Source organism: Daucus carota, chromosome 4, assembly GCF_001625215.2.
Source record: "Daucus carota subsp. sativus chromosome 4, DH1 v3.0, whole genome shotgun sequence".
In the NCBI taxonomy this organism is placed as follows: domain Eukaryota; kingdom Viridiplantae; phylum Streptophyta; class Magnoliopsida; order Apiales; family Apiaceae; genus Daucus; species Daucus carota.
The window spans coordinates 31,930,192-31,946,969 of NC_030384.2; the positions used below are offsets into that span (position 1 = coordinate 31,930,192).

At 34.5% G+C, this 16,778-nt stretch overlaps 4 protein-coding genes across 5 annotated transcripts; all 4 read right to left on the reverse strand.

Moving 5' to 3' along the window:
- Positions 1 to 88: 88 nt before the first annotated feature.
- LOC108215622 (uncharacterized) lies at positions 89 to 1,701 on the reverse strand. Its single transcript, XM_064091695.1, has one exon. The coding sequence runs from the start codon at positions 1,512 to 1,514 to the stop codon at positions 201 to 203; it is 1,314 nt and encodes a 437-aa protein (XP_063947765.1). The 5' UTR covers positions 1,515 to 1,701; the 3' UTR covers positions 89 to 200.
- Positions 1,702 to 8,289: 6,588 nt separating this feature from the next.
- On the reverse strand, positions 8,290 to 10,244 carry LOC108217241 (large ribosomal subunit protein eL24). Its single transcript, XM_017390079.2, is given in 7 exon segments — positions 8,290 to 8,703; positions 8,876 to 9,023; positions 9,307 to 9,408; positions 9,494 to 9,528; positions 9,531 to 9,568; positions 9,659 to 9,737; positions 10,208 to 10,244. Coding segments are annotated over 7 exon segments (486 nt in total). The 3' UTR covers positions 8,290 to 8,656.
- Positions 10,245 to 10,319: 75 nt separating this feature from the next.
- On the reverse strand, positions 10,320 to 12,369 carry LOC108215623 (uncharacterized). Its single transcript, XM_017388143.2, has 3 exons — positions 12,214 to 12,369; positions 11,780 to 11,895; positions 10,320 to 10,906 (listed from the first exon to the last, which is right to left on the reverse strand). Exons 2-3 carry the CDS (start codon positions 11,873 to 11,875, stop codon positions 10,454 to 10,456), a joined length of 549 nt encoding a protein of 182 aa, XP_017243632.1. The 5' UTR covers positions 11,876 to 11,895; positions 12,214 to 12,369; the 3' UTR covers positions 10,320 to 10,453.
- A 293-nt stretch (positions 12,370 to 12,662) lies between these two features.
- LOC108218094 (sulfite exporter TauE/SafE family protein 4) lies at positions 12,663 to 15,908 on the reverse strand. 2 transcript variants are annotated; one of them, XM_017391019.2, is made up of 12 exons: positions 15,703 to 15,908; positions 15,464 to 15,623; positions 15,129 to 15,329; positions 14,865 to 14,926; positions 14,587 to 14,632; positions 14,456 to 14,496; positions 14,281 to 14,367; positions 14,136 to 14,186; positions 13,827 to 14,066; positions 13,426 to 13,519; positions 13,143 to 13,283; positions 12,663 to 13,024 (listed from the first exon to the last, which is right to left on the reverse strand). In XM_017391019.2, exons 1-12 carry the CDS (start codon positions 15,832 to 15,834, stop codon positions 12,942 to 12,944), a joined length of 1,338 nt encoding a protein of 445 aa, XP_017246508.1. In that variant the 5' UTR covers positions 15,835 to 15,908; the 3' UTR covers positions 12,663 to 12,941. The 2 variants fall into 2 exon arrangements, with proteins under 2 accessions (XP_017246508.1, XP_017246507.1); XM_017391018.2 differs by having other exon boundaries at positions 12,664 to 13,024; positions 14,456 to 14,511; positions 15,703 to 15,907.
- Positions 15,909 to 16,778: the final 870 nt, after the last annotated feature.

Below are 16,778 nucleotides of genomic sequence, written 5' to 3' on the forward strand. Positions count from 1 at the left end.
TTTTTTTCCAACTTCTAAAATAATTTGAGCAACGTGATCACTTGTTGGCTGTTGCTCACATTACCTACTGATGGCTTGCGAGAGTTGATAAGAGAATTCATGCAAGCATACTTAGCAGTGGTGAACTGGTGATGACTTGCAATTAGTTCATAAGACTTTGCAGAACAACAAAAATAACATGAACACAATATATATGCTGCCTATCTACTATCTAGTGACTGAAGAGAATCATCCCTCCTGTTACATGCTATGCTTTGCTGCTGAAAATTCAAGTGCTCTACCTCTGTTTGCTTTATAACAAGAACCATCTTTTCATTTTCAAGCCTCATCTTTTCATTTCCCAGCTTTTCTGCCTCCATATTCCGGTCCTTCCTGCTGCTGAATTTCATCCATTTCATCTTTTTCTTCTCAAGTTCATATGCTTCACGCTGATACCTTATTCGCTGCTCCTCCAAATGCATCAACCGGATCCTCATCCATTGTCTTTTCTCCCCTGAACTCTTCGTCTCATTTTGTACTATGTAATTGACTTCATCATTGAATTCTTGAACAGAAGGTGAACTATACATTTCATTTCTTCTTCTCTTATGTGAGGTCCTAGGATCAGATTCCTTGTCATGACCTCCTGCACCATCTTCTACTTCATCATCTTCATCGTCCTCCTCATCATCATCATCATCGTCGTCCTCCTCATCACTTCCTATTTTTATTATTTTAGAATCTTCTGTCTCCACTCTACCCAAATGAGGCACATTTGGGGAGTTCTCAGACGAATGTAAACACTTCTTCTTTCGGTGGATTTGGGAAGACTCTCCTACCACCTCAGCCGAATGCTGAGCACTGCCACCGCAACCACTATGATAAGCACACATTTCCCTGAAAAACAAATGCTTAGAATTCAGCAATTTCTTGACCTCCTCTTTGATTTCAGGCGACAAATGATCCATCCTCTGGAGCAAACTCTGATCCTCCACAACCTTGCAAGAAGTCCCCTTCCCAAGTATATCATTAACCCTCTTGAACCTCTTATTCAAGTCATTAAATTTATCCTCACACTGTTGGGGAGACACAAAAAACCCTCTCTCCATCATAGCCTTGGACACTGACTTCCACTTGCCTTTCTTCTGTAAAGCTCCACTTCCATTCACCCCCTGCTTCTTCCCTGCCACATCATTCCCTTCAGAAACAGCTTGTTCATCTACCATATAGAAAACCACCATGATCAACAACTTCACCATAGTATCAGTCCACTTCATCCTCTGCCAAGGCGAAACATGGCTCTTCCCAGCACTTTCAAGTCCGGGCTCATCATCATCATCATCATCATCACTTATTGTCAAATGTAACGTTTGCCTTAAAGATGATTGCTGATTTTTGGCCTGCTGATCAACTTGAGGCTGACCAAAAGAAACTATATTCTCATGTAATTGGTGATGCTGTGGTGCCAGTTGGTGGCCTAACATCACAGAATTTATACCAGAAAACATTCCCTCTCCAGTACCATTAGCTTCCATATATTAACTAACAATTGAAAACCAACCCAACTGAAACAAATCAAGAAACTGAAACAACAATTCTGAAAAAAAACTCAAGTAACAAAAGTTGAAAATACCAATGAAAGCTTGGAGTACATATGTAGGTCCTGTGATGATATGACAAGAACAAGTGAAAAATATATATGAGGAAGAATGAAGTGAAAGTGTTTTAAGTAGACTGGGCTTTTAGGTCTAAGGTGAATATATATAGAGCAAGTGAACATTACTGTAAAATCCTGTAATTTTATTTATTTATTTAAATATTTCTATTTAATTAGTATTGTTATTATGAGTTAGATTTTAGATTTAAATTGTTTGTATTTATATAATTAGATATTAGCATTAATTGGAAGCTTCTAGAATTTATTTTTGTGTTAGTTGTTTGAATAATAAAATAGAAAGAATTCTTTATGGAAAGAAGCGTAGAAATATTATCGAAAATCGAAATCTTCTTGAGAAGACCTTATATTTGGAAATTGGTTTATGAGGCGGAGAAAATTTTGACCCAAGTTTGGAACTTCCTTTTTACAATTAGATTTTATGTGCTATATAAGAACCCCTTTAGAATCCGAATAAGTTGTACAGCAATTTACGTCGACGGGTATGCTCTCTTTTCCTCTTTGATTATAACACGTATATGTTGACTTGAGATATTGATTTCTTGCTTCTTATCATGTGTATTTGATGTAAATATATCATGTTTGCTTAATTGTTTATGCTGAAATTCGTATATAGTAATTTCTGTGAATCAGTTGGGTTGTAAAATTCATAGTAAATTGAAAATTGATCGGATTTTGTTGATTCTGGACATTCTGAAAAGCTCTCTTCGATACCTACAACTTTTGTCTCAGGACTTATTTCGAAATTAGCAGTGTATCAATGCTTAAAATGATATTCTTTGTAACCCTTCAGTTCTTAGTCGCGAAACTTTTTTTCCATGTTCAAAAATTCGCTATAAATTGATCGTATGTCGAAAATTTACTCGTGATACCAATCTGAAAAGCTTGAGATATAATCTTTCGTTATCAGTCATACCCAATTGTTGTTTAAATTGATTTAATTGTCTAAACTGACTTATAAAGATTCAGGGCTGTTTATACTTTTCTGCTGAGTTGTTCCGTGTTTAAAAATTCATATCTCCCTCGTTATTTGCCATAAAATTGTGATCTTTACCAATTCTGAAACCTCTGAGAATGATATTTAAGTGTTTAGTTATAGTCTAATTGATATCAGTTTGTTTGCTTCGTGAAAATCTGCTTTGAATGTAAACTGCTCCTGAGTAAAATTCTGCTCTGTTACATGAACTTCTAAAATTCATAACTAATTCGTTATCTGTCCGTTTGTTATGAATCTGGTCATTCTGAAATCCTTGTTGAATTTACTTTAATTCTCCAGTTGACTATTTTCTCATATTCAGAATCTATCTTTGGTTAATATTGAGATTTGTAACAGCATGCATGTTATTTATCTTATTCGATAAACGAAATTATGTTAATTGTTATTAGTTGTTAAAGTTTGTATTTTGTTAAGACTTGTTATGTGCCTTGCTCTTGATTGTTTAAGAAGTGTTATGTGTTAATTATGTTTTGTTTATTAATTAAATGTATAGGCTTCGTTCGTGTTATTAATTTCGGATTTTAAGTGTCGACTTTGAGGTAAGTATCTTTTTGACTTACTTTTATTTTCGAAAAGATATTTTGATTTTGTGAATTTCGGATGTTTGTTATAAGATATAAGAATTTTGTTTCGAGTTTATAAGATATAAGACATGAGAATCTTTGAAGACCCAGTCTCTACGTTTCGAACCCGTTCGCAATTTACGCTATAGTTCCGGAACTAGCCTTAGATACCCTTAGTAGGCGCACAAATGTGCAATTTTAGATACCTGCTAAGGGCGCGTGATTATTGAACTTTAGATCCCGGTCACTGGGTAAGTGTGGCAAAAGAATAAGAATAAGATCCCGGTCACTGGGAAAGTGTGGCCGTAGAGCAAGACTGTGGTACTGATAAGATTTTTGTTTCTGTTTCTGCTTCTGTTTTAAATTCTGATTGGTTTTAAAATATAAACTGTGGGTTGGATTTTCTTTTACAAGTGTTTTCAAAATTATAATTGTTTTGAGGAACAATGTTTTATAAAAACACCCACTGATTTCGAGATTAATTGTTGGTCAAATTGTTACTTGCTGGGCTGTGTAGCTCATCCGTTTTTCTATATTTCAGGTTCTTTTATGTGGAAGGATTTTGAGAATAAGAATGAGGCTTGTGGATTTTTGTGCTTCGTGATTGTTTGGATTAGTGAATAAAGACTTAGTGTTTATTAAGAGTAATTTGACGAATTTATTAGTATTGGTTTTGGATTTATGGAGCTGCGTCTCTAAGTTTATGACTTTTGATTATTGGGTTTGACCGCTGCTTTGACTTATATATTATTTGAGTATTTTGATTTAAGTAATTGTATTATTTATGTTGTGAAATTAGTTTTTAATATTCCGAAAAGTCGGGATGTTACAGTTGGTATCCGAGCAGGCTGTCCTTCGGAGTGTGTTAGGTATGGGACTAGCTCATTCCCTAGGGTGCGATCTGTGGACTGAAGTTTTAGTTTGACTTGTCGGTGGTTACTGAGTCTTAGTTATGTGTCATGATTTTAAGATAGGATTATAGAGAGTGGATTTGGGAGAATTTGGGGACCAAATTCTTTATAAGGGGGGTAGAATGTAAAATCCTGTAATTTTATTTATTTATTTAAATATTTCTATTTAATTAGTATTGTTATTATGAGTTAGATTTTAGATTTAAATTGTTTGTATTTATATAATTAGATATTAGCATTAATTGGAAGCTTCTAGAATTTATTTTTGTGTTAGTTGTTTGAATAATAAAATAGAAAGAATTCTTTATGGAAAGAAGCGTAGAAATATTATCGAAAATCGAAATCTTCTTGAGAAGACCTTATATTTGGAAATTGGTTTATGAGGCGGAGAAAATTTTGACCCAAGTTTGGAACTTCCTTTTTACAATTAGATTTTATGTGCTATATAAGAACCCCTTTAGAATCCGAATAAGTTGTACAGCAATTTACGTCGACGGGTATGCTCTCTTTTCCTCTTTGATTATAACACGTATATGTTGACTTGAGATATTGATTTCTTGCTTCTTATCATGTGTATTTGATAATCCCAAGTCTTTATCGAAAATCGGGTCAAGTCCCGAATTCCGAATCCGAAAATAAGCCGAAATAAACTGGCCCAATTGCAGCAACTTGGGTAATCCACAAGCCCACCACAGGCCCCCAAAAGATCATGATTTGTTGGTGCAATTAGTAGTAATACTTATGCTTATAAACTGAACTAAAGTCTCCACACGACTCGATGTGGGACTGGGGTGTTACAAACTCCCCCACTTAAATTCCTGACGTCCTCGTCAGGCCGAAACGGATAGCCCATAGGCCCAGATCGAATCTCTCTAGCCATTGTGGGATAATACCGGCTGGCTTCGTGTCCCCGCCTCCGGATCCCTGTCCATTGCGGGATAATACCACCAGCCTTCGTGTCCCCACCTCCGGCAACTTGACGAATCAAGCTTTCGAGAGCCTGCTCTGAATACCATATGTGACAACCCGGGTCAAATCCCAAGTCTTTATCGAAAATCGGGTCAAGTCCCGAATTCCGAATCCGAAAATAAGCCGAAATAAACTGGCCCAATTGCAGCAACTTGGGTAATCCACAAACCCACCACAGGCCCCCAAAAGATCATGATTTGTTGGTGCAATTAGTAGTAATACTTATGCTTATAAACTGAACTAAAGTCTCCACACGACTCGATGTGGGACTGGGGTGTTACAATTACTATATGTGGATACAGAGAGCGGATGCCAGGTTATAATGTCCATGGTTTTGCTTTCCTCAACTTAAAAGAATGGGAGAGACCACAGTTTCAAGAATACTGTCTGTCACCTTTTGTGTTGTTTTGTTTTATTGTTTGCATTGCTCACCATTTTATGCAATACCAGCTTATAATTTGTTCATGCAATTTTAGTGCCAGTTTGGCAAGTCGGACTTCCGCCTTTTTTCTATAAGAAGCCGGCTTCTATTTTTTTGACCCGTGTAAAAATCCAGAAGCAAAAATGCATTGCATGTAGCTGGTGGATAAACCAAGTCCTGACGTATTGCTAATTGTTGGGACCAGTACTGTTGAGATTCACGTACAGGATATTTGTCTAGATCATTTATCGGAGTCCCAATGTCGCAACAAATTTATATAAATTTAGAGATTCTAAACATCTGAAGGCTCTGGGAACAGATACGTAGCTAGTTGTATCTGTTGTAAATACTGCCAGTCATAGCTGTATGAATCAAAATGAAAGAAGACAACCTAATCGTATGGAAGTCACCCCTACCGTTTTTATTTATTAGAGCAGGAGCCATTGCTAAAAGTCTAGGTGGCTTTTTAAAATTAAAAAATTTAGTCAATTCCCAAAAAAAAACACCACTCCAAATTCCACATCATCTCCCGCAATTTATTTTCCTCTTTCCCGCTGATTACATATAAATTATTACCATATTAAACTGATATATTCTATTTATAACAATTTAAATATTAATAACATCCTATTTTTAAATTATAACCAATCAATATAGTCAATATTATTGAAGCAAAATGTTTTACAGGTTCAACAAATTTTACATAATATCCTACAGGTCCAATTTAGCCAACGATTATAGCCAACGCCGTTTGGATGCTCTTAGCATTCGTATAATTATTAGATTCTTTATAAATCAACGTGCATCTTATCTCTATGAGACTAAAAAACTAATATTTTAGAATTATTTTAACAAAACTGTCCACAAAATATCCTGGTATTATGTGTTATATATTAAAATTTTGTGTTTAATAAATTTTTTTATTTTTTTATTAGGCCTATAAGGAATTCTCTAAAAATTATTAACTTATACAATAAGCGGTATCATTAATTTATCTTATTGAGCCAAGTTGGGACCTTGAAAGATTATAATTTAATTAAGATTATTAATTTATCAGATAATAATAATTATTTATCGAAATTTTACTGTATAACTATCAGATTTTTCATAGATACCCAAAGCCTAGAGTGAAATTATAATATAAAAGGATCGTAAGCTATATATTAATATTATCAATTTCTCGCAAACTACACCCGTATAAAATTTCTCTAAATCTGCTCCATACGAATTTAGAAGCATTTATCTCAAAATTTATATAATTACAACAGCCATAAGGAAAGCACGGTATATACTATATACTACTATATACCACCAAATGCATTTTTCTCTCTTTTATAATAGTATATAACACCAAATGCATTTTCTTCCTTTTTCTTGTATTGAAAAGACTTGTTAATCGCGGAGATTCCGATTTAAGGCTGCGGCAAGAGAGGGGACATGGTTTTGTCAGCTCCCACAGTATTTCAAAATAATATCCTTAGTATTTAACAATTTATTTTAATTGTTCATAATTTAATTTGTTGTCCTTACTATTTTTAAAATTATGCTACTAAATAAGTATTAGCATATTTACTATCTTTGGTTCAGGTTATAACTTGATAATCATGTTATTTCTTCATAACTTTTAACTACTTCTTACCAAAAAATAAATTAATTTGTACATATATACAAATTTTCAATGACATAATTTTACAATGAATTTACATAAAGACATATATAAAAAATCGCTGTTGTTGGTTTCTATTTAAGCCGCACATAGTTTCGATCTTTTTGACTATTGTTCTCCAGCAGACCGGGTGAACGATGGAGGCCGGAACATAGTATCCTAAGAGCATTCCCATCCCATTCCCCAAACCCAACCCCAAACCTATAATTTAAAGAAATCTACTAACTTTTGCAAAAATGTACTCTACATCCGGAACCCCAAAATAGAGTTTGGTTTTGGGGATTAGATATAAATCCCCATATTTGGAGTTACACTATTCATCCCCCATACACTATTCATCTTCCATTTCATTAACATTTCATTATTATTTTATTAATTTCATGTGCTATTTTATACTTTTATGGGGAATAAGGATTGAATATGGGGAATGGGATGGAAGAAATTTTTAAAAGTTTGTAATTTTTTTTGAGGAATTACTATTTTTAGTAAGTTTTTGGGGTTGGGGATTGGAGGCCGGCTGTGAATGCTCTAACAACTTACTATCAATCAGTTAGTAACAGTGACAAATTTCAATTTATTTTTCTGGTTTGATTTTTTATGATCAAATTACTAAAATTTAACTGAAATTTACATATATAACATAATTAGAAAAAATTATGAAAAATATATTACTAAAGTTTACATCTATTCTAATCTAAAATGTATTTTTTTTATTTTCAAGATGATATAAGAATAATTACTAATTACCGGTCAAACTAAAGTTTGGTAATTTAAATATAAAAAATCAAACAAGACAGATAAATCGGACGGAAAGAGTATTTTTTTTTTTTTTTTATCTTTATAATATCTTTTTATCTTTATAATACTGCATGAAATATAATAGAACCGAAAATCCATTTGCAATTTAAATTACGTACCCCAGAAATGAAAAGGGATCGATACAGGCGGTAAATCCAATTTTATCTTACATTTCGCTCGGAGATCACAAGGTATACACACTTATAAATACATATGTTCGACAACACTGAAACCTATCATGTTCATGTCAATTTTATATTCCTTACACTGTCACATATTAAAACATTTTAGATAATTAAGAAGCAACTCATAAAAAATTTGCATGCTAGGCCAAAGCATAAATATGGGCCCAAAACGCATACAATTAGCAAAGTTTAAAATTTACTATATTTTCGAGTCCTTGCTAGGACAATGACAATGCTATGTAGAAATGTAGCTTCACATAGTATAAAGTGCAGTACGAACCAGGAACCTTCTTGATTCAAACCTCTGATAGGATGAAGATGATAAAATAAATGCAGAAACACATCCTGATGTAGGACTTATAGAACAAGGATGAAACTAAATCTCAACTCTTGCCACCGCCGCCGCCGAGTTTAGCTCCCTACTTGTTGCGCCCTTGGGCACATTGCTTCTGCCTGAACTCTTCTGAGTTTTGGCCATCACTTCTGCCTTCTTCACCTTCTTTTCATCTTTAGTTTTCTTAATCCTTTCCTTGATTTCACTGCAAAAATACAATCAATAAAATACAGTCTACAAGTCTACAGGTGAGAAAGCAAAATACAGGATAATCTAAAATGCCAATTATCTGTCCTATCATTACAGACCGAATTGCAATCAGAAACTAGAATGAATGCAAAAATACTGTCATAAAATATAAATATAACAAAACACACCGCATGCAGCTTCTCTTGCAGCATCCCGGACTTCTGGCTTTTTAGTCCTTCTCTTCTGGATTACCTCCAAGGTTGCTCCCACAATTGACCAAGAGTAAAGTTTTTTGGTAGCAAGACGCCTCAGTTTTACTGCCTCTTGAGCGGCATCCTGAACATTAATACGAGAAGCTAATATAAGTACACATTGCACATATAAATGTTTTATCTTAAAATTACCATAGAAGGAAATGATGAAGTCGTATTATTGAAGACATGCACTTTAAATGTATAGAATAAAGCAGATCAGGAAAACTATAGCCAGCAGTAAAACTCATCAAAGCAATTTAATCCAATACATGTATTAGCTTAAACTTATGAAGGATGAACATTTAATTAATCAGAAAAAAAAAGAAGGGAAATTGAGGTTCAAAAATAATTTTTTGTCAAATCACCTTCTTATGCTGCTTCCTGTACATAGCCGTCCAAGTAAGTTTGGATGGCTTCAACCTGTTGTGGAAGTACCTCTTGCATTTTGAGTTCACAAACAGGAACACCTGTTACAAAATAACAAGCAGTATATTCAACTTATTAATAGCAGTAATACATAATGGAGAATTTGATATAAGTTGTAATAGAAACCTGAGAATCTGCACGAACAAATCTGATCCCCTCCTAGGGTATATCTTGGCTCCACTAAACCGGCAGAGCTCTGTCCTGATATAATGAAATCATAAAACCTCAAAAATAAGGTTAAGTAGGCCTAACACTTAACTTTATTAAAGCTGAAGACGGAAACAGAAACACATCACAGGAGGCCAAAAATAGATAATAAATTCCCCATCAATCGTAAGACTCAAATCGACTCTTATATCTAACTTCAAATCTTTAACAATTAACACCAAGTTAAAGTCAATATGCAAAAAAGGTTAACACAACTCTTCACTTAAGTTATTAATAAGCAGGGAAAGATTTCAAACAGTATTGAAAAAGAAGATATGATGCATCCAACATTAAGTCAAGCTGCACAGAGGAGTCTGATGAACGACATTCAAAATCAGAATACGGCTCTGAAAGAAAAAGATTGCACTCAGGAGTTCTGTCCTATCCTCAGTGTCTACTGCCTTGTCAGTTCCTCCAACTCAAGAAGTTTGATAAAAGCCTCCAGATAGAGAATGCCTACAGAGGAAATATCTCTTTTAAAAGCAATGGGCCACATGATAAGCACCATAATGCTGGTAAGTACATGCTTTTTAAATTTAAAAAAAAAAAAAACAGAACAATGATTTGGTATATTAAAATCAATATATACAAGAATACATGTATGAAAATTACCTGTATTTTACATGAAATTACCTGCATCATAACGAATAAAATTACTCTTGACATACATTCTGTATTTAGTGAATTATAGCATAATTGTATATTTTGCAGACGAAGTCCTTGGATGCATGTCAAAAGAGTTGCATAAGGGAATAAACAGCACAACCATTAATTATGATGTTTCACACAACAATATAACTACAAAAGATTGTCCACGGGATACTAAACCTAGTAAGAGTTGAGAGTTCTTGAAAATGCCAGCAAAAAATGAAAAATGAGCTAATCCAGGTAGACTTTAATATCAATTCCATTATCAATCAAGGATTGCACAACTGCTCTGATTTTCCCTTCAAACTTGTCCCTATCTCTTGGAGTGTAAGAAGCTGTGTAGACATCTGCTTCCCTAGCCCTCTCCGATAAAATCTTACCTACGGACAAACATGCTGGAATATCTGATCGCGATTTGAGTGCAGCTTTAATGTCTTTGGAGTTCGTACCGGCAACAGCAACTTGCTTGCTTGTTACTCTATGAGTTATGGAGGCTGAAACAAAACGCTTTGAGATGAACACATCTAATGTAAAAGGCTCCATATAAGCTACAGTGCGCTGTTTGAATGATACATGTTTGTTTGGATTCTTGGACTTCTTCTCCTTCTGGTATGTGTACGGTCGACTATTGTTATCATCAAGGAAATCCTCTACTCCAAAAAAGCTCCTGGGTGCTAAATGAGGCTGTAAGTTATACAGAATAGATGGTTAGGAGCATTCGAAGTTGATGATTCCCTGAACTATAGCAAACAATATCTATTTTCTTTTTACCAAAAGCGGATAATTTGTTGCTGGTGGATAAATTATATCTTATTTGACACATGACTGGATATTGAAGCTGATAACAAAGTCCAGTCAGGTAATACAGTATCCGGAAATGCAATATTGAATTCACCTAAAGTTGAATTCAGATACTCGATACTAAAGTTATGGTTTGTTTCCGGACTTCATTTTTATCTGCAAAAGGATTACAGCCACCCTCACTATCATCTTCATCAACATTCATGTTTTTCTACACTTGTTCTACATTGTAACATACAAACATTAAGTTACAAGTGTGGTCAGTACTAGAGACAATGCAGATATACAATCAATCGATGGTCAAGGATCACGGTAGATACAGGGACGGAACCAGGAATTTGAGTTGGGGTGGGCTTAAAGTGAATGACGAACAAAAATCTACATTCATTCATATTAGGAATCGAAAAAAATGAGAACTCCGCCCAGCTGATCAACATTCTCTGTTCTATTTTCTGAATCTACTTGATTATATTGATGCTGGACTTAGTTGATAGTGAGCTTGGGCTTACTTAACACATAAATTACATAATATACATAGCTCCTAACTTTTTTAAAAAAATTACCCTGGGCTTAAGCCCAGGGAAGCCCTTCTATGCTTCCGTCTCTGGGTAGATATACCAGTAGCTCTCAAAAGCCTTTCTTAACTAAACTCGTCTGTTCATCAAAGACGATGAAGTTTTGCTTCTGAAAGTGGAATAAATAACTATTAGTCGTTCTAAAATTGTCGGTAAATAAAGTAGACATTACAGCGTGTACCTGTCCACAATGTAGACCATTTCTTAACATATACAAGGCAGGCAAAATTGTATCACCTCCACGAGCAAATAGCTTGTTGTGCACTTGCTTAAGCATATTTCCTTAAACCCAAAAACCTGAATTTTCAAACCATAAAATTTTATGATTAGGTTAAACAAAATTTCGATTAGTGACATTCCCACAACAATGTGCAGAGCACTTGTACAGATTAACGTAAATTCCTAATACAACACCACTAGGGAATTTAGTTCACAGGATAATTTGATCAAACAGATAGCAGGCAACGCATAAAAAAGTGCTTGTCCACTTAAAGCTGTAAAAATGAAACCCTCCTGATTTGGGCATCATTAGTTCGCTATGGCCATCATAAAAGTAAACAATTAAAACGGTGAAATATATCAAGAATATCAAGAGGGAGCTGGGAAGAGAGTTACCCTGCTGTTTGTATGCGAACTTCGGAGAGGAAAAAGGAAATTAAAGTTGTGAATTATAGTTGGGAAATTTATGTTGGCAGAAATTATGGAGTGCACCCCAAAAATTCTGATCCAGAATATGTTCTTATAAGAAAAATATTATGAAGAACGAAGAAATTTTTTACTTTATTTTGTTTAAAAGTACCTTTTAACGAGAAAAAGGAACAGAAAAAAAATGTCGAAAGAATTAAATTGCACTGCAAAAAATAAAATTTTAAAGAGATATAAATCTGTCAATGTTTTGTAAACTAATACAATGTATCATTTTTTTTTTTATAATAAAAAATTGTTAGGCTGAAATATTTATTGAGAGTTCTATAAAAACTTTTTATGTATAGGTTAAGTTATTAAATTAGTGGAGATTAAAGAAAATATTTATAATTCTCATTCTTCAATCATTTATCAAATTAAAATTCTAACCCACTTGAATAAATACTCATTTTACTTATTCGTCATGTTTTCTTGCAATATTCGTCCTCGTCAAAGTCATTAAACCATGTCATATTGCAACGAAGTCCGAAGTTCACCTTCCTTTTATTGTAAAGCTGTGTTGGTTGGTAGGTCAATGACTAATTGACAAACTCCCTTCACTATTGTTATGTATAGAAAAACCAATGCTGCAGATAATTTCTATGGTCTTGAGCTATAGCCTATACAGCTTTGGCATCTTCAGTCGACGTAAACTGGTATTATTGACTGGTACAGAATGGTAAAAAACCCATGAACTCGTGGCCTTGTATCATTTCTATACTTTTTTCAATTCCAATGACACCTGCAGAAGATTAACAAACTTGATCAGTAAATACCCTGGATTAATTGTCTATCTTTAATGCTTCTACATGTTCTTAAATATCTAGGGGACTATATTATGAAAATGGTTAAGTAGTTACCCATAGTTAAAGCACTGGAAAATATGACAGCAGAGAGGATAAACACAATGATTGATGCCCTCCTCAAAATTGCGATGAGTTTCCTTACAAAAAATTGTCCCCAGAAGCCAGCCAAGACAGATACGAACATGAGGTACATAGCTGCAGTATGCAATATGAGTATCACTTCAACTATAGTAAGAAGGATCACTCAATCATATAATTAAACTGCAGGCTACATTGATAAGCAAAATTATAGAAGAAACAGATAGTATGGGCTTTGATGTTTTAAGTTAAGGAATACCGTAAGGAATAGGAAATCTATCGAGTAGGTAGAACTCCACCACAGACAAGGATGAAGAGAACATCATCACAAATGTTGCTGTTGCACTAGCCACCTGACAGAAACAAATGAAACATTCACAACTTCAATTCTGTTTTCCAAAAATGCAGACTTAAGTGGTACTCGTGGCTTATTATAGCACAGTAACCATACACATTCTACGTGAATTATGCAAGCATGTAAAAGAAGTGTTGTGGGAAATCTGAAATTATTACAAGTGAGAGCTCACTAGTGTTTATGAAAATGATTGCTGTAATAATGGATGGGCAACTTAATAGTTTTAGGAAGTGGCCTATAAATACTCAAGATACTAACAGCAACTCAATGTCGCTTGTAATTGAAATTTGTTTAGAGAAGCATACCTCGGGGATGACACCAATCTCCAGTAAAAGAGGACCAAGAATGAATCCCCCACCAGAACCGAGTAGACCTCCTACAGTGCCTCCCAATATGCCACATAATGCACAGAATGCTAGGTTTGGCGCAGTCCATTCTATTGAAGCCTCACATACTGATTCTAAATTCCCTGCATTTTTCCTCTCTAGGCATTCTTTGTGAAGTTTACAACATTCATATCCAAATACTCCAAAAGCAAAAGGTAACTGCAATAGCAAAATGACATCCAGTCAGTGCAAGAATCGGACACAAACCATAAAGTAACTTGCACATACCTGTAACAAATTGAGCACCCAGTACCATGTGCTACAAACTACTAAACCATTCTGCAAGCCAAATTGAACAATTTAGTTCAATACAAGAAAATGCATACCTAGATATAGTGATGAAATCTGTTGTGAAGTTGAGATTGTCCCGTACCTTGATGATCTGAAGAAATAGGAAAGAAACCCACAGAACAAGTAGAGCCAGAATTCTTTTCCACTTTAGGTTGGACACAATGATTTGCTGAAATATGTAGGAGAAGGAATAAGTATCATTATTCATCAGTGTGGGAGAAACACAAAAAATTGCAGCAAAGCTAGCTCACGCTCACCAGTGCTGTTTTCTCCTCTTTTTCAACCAATGGCTCATATACTGTATCAACCAAAACTAAAATAAAGAAAAATATATTAAAGCAATATATTAATATTCAGTCTCAGATTTTGTTCTGGAATTTGTTCTTACGTTCAACACGAGAAATAATCATCCCTTGTTGCTTTGTCATTTCTTTCTGCAATTCCATCAAAAGGCAAACAAGAAAGGAAACAGTAAAGAGGCCATGAAAAGGTTGATTAATTTAACAATACCTAACTGGTAACTAGAACTATCATATTTTGAATAATATATTCAAAACATAACCACTACAAATTTACAAAGCCGAACTGCTAAGTTTTCCCCATATAAATATCAATCAGCAATCTGTCATGCCTTCTAAGGCTTATAAACCAGCACAAGGAACTAACCTTCAGAAGTGACTCTTCCTTCCACAGCTTAATTGCCTTAAAGAATGACCTTGAAGATGTCCCTTTTGTAACAATAAGAATAGATTGATATATTAACATCACAATGTCAGATTCATTGAGAACCTCTAAAAACTAAAAAAAAACATATAAGTGGTGATTTGAAGTACTAAGAACTAGATACAAATTAATCATCATCCCTGCAATCAAATAATTAACATAAATAAGCATCAGATTGTAATTTTTATCGAGAAAACAGGTACATACCCAAGAAGAGAACAATGATTAGTATAGTGATGAGCCAGTAAGGGAAGACCACGCTAAGAGAGACGCCGAGGGTAATGCCTAGCATGAGCATAGGCTGGAAGAGAAGGGCCAAATCATAGTCTATGATGGCTACTTCCCTACAGGGATGCTGCACCCTTAAGTTGTACCAAACTGAAGCACCTGATGCTCCCATTATCATGCCTGCACATTACACCACAAATCTCATGCAAATTTTAGGGGGTCTATTCATATGGGATTTGCAACAAATCTTATATCAAATTTACACATCAATATTATTAATGCGAAGTCACTTCATTATTAAAAAGGAGATATACACTTGGAAAGAGCAGCAGCAGACTTAGTATCAAATCCAACAATCAAATTAAGCATGGGAACGAAAATGCCTCCCCCTCCAACTCCTCCAACTGTCCCGAAACCCGAGCCTAAAAATCCGATCACCGTGGCCACCACAACCCTCCAATTCAGCTCCAAGTCCTGCACACATAAATAAACCATCAAGAACTCATTCTATTAGGCCAACATCAATCTCCAAGTACAAATATATGTGACTTACAGGCCAAACTTTGATCTGAGAGCCATGAAGAGCAAGGAGGTGACTCTCTGGTGCTGGAATAAACAAGACAGAGACAACAGCAACAGAGAAAGCTAGCAGCAGATACAGAACGAGTCCTGTTGTTGTCCCCATGGCTGTTGCTCTGTCCGAAACTTGATATTGCTTACCACCCTTCAACACGAGTTATAATAGCAATAGCAATATAATATATGGGAACCTACCTACCAAACTCTACTTTCCTACGTTACACCCCACAATTAAGTCGTTTATATGGAAACTCCGAAAATATATGGGACTTACTAATTTTCCTTTAAGTATTAATATATGGCTGCCTTTTAGAAATATTCCCATGTCCTTGACTCCTTGTATATAATATTCCGTAAGTTCCTATATTTCTTTATTCATAGCATAGATATACTTACAAGCTACCTTTTTTAAAGAGTAATATTATATATTCTAAAAAAATTTTCTTAACTTTTTATAATTAATAAAAATGATTAATTTTAATTGGATGATTTATATGTATGTGGGTCCATTTATTAGGGTGGAACCAATCGAAAATTAGTAACTAAGTTTCGGTAAAACTTTTGGGTACTTAGAGCATCTCTAACTAGAGACGGAACTACTCAAGGGTTAACATGGGCTTAAGCCCAACGTAGCTTTTGGAAAAAAAAGTCCAGTAAATATATATATTATGCAATTTATGTGACACTTGAATTCAAATACACTATCAGTTAGATCCCGTCCATCAATATTAATCAACCAGATACCGTGAATAGAATAGAAAATACAGAGTAACTAGGTGGAGTTTTAACTTTTTCATCCCTAGTATAGTGCAGTGAGTGTATCTCTATTAGACCTCAGCACATGAGGTCTTTCGACCTCATAAATATACTTGCGGGTATATTTTTGTTCGTTATTGACTGGTCAAGCTCACCCCAATCCAAATTTTTGGTTCCGTCCCTTCTCTAATCATGATAATCCCTTAACTAAAAGGAGAGCAATAAAACATCCAAAAAGATGGATGTAAAAATCAAAAATCTTACCCAAAAAATGAAGATGATTGAAAATTATTG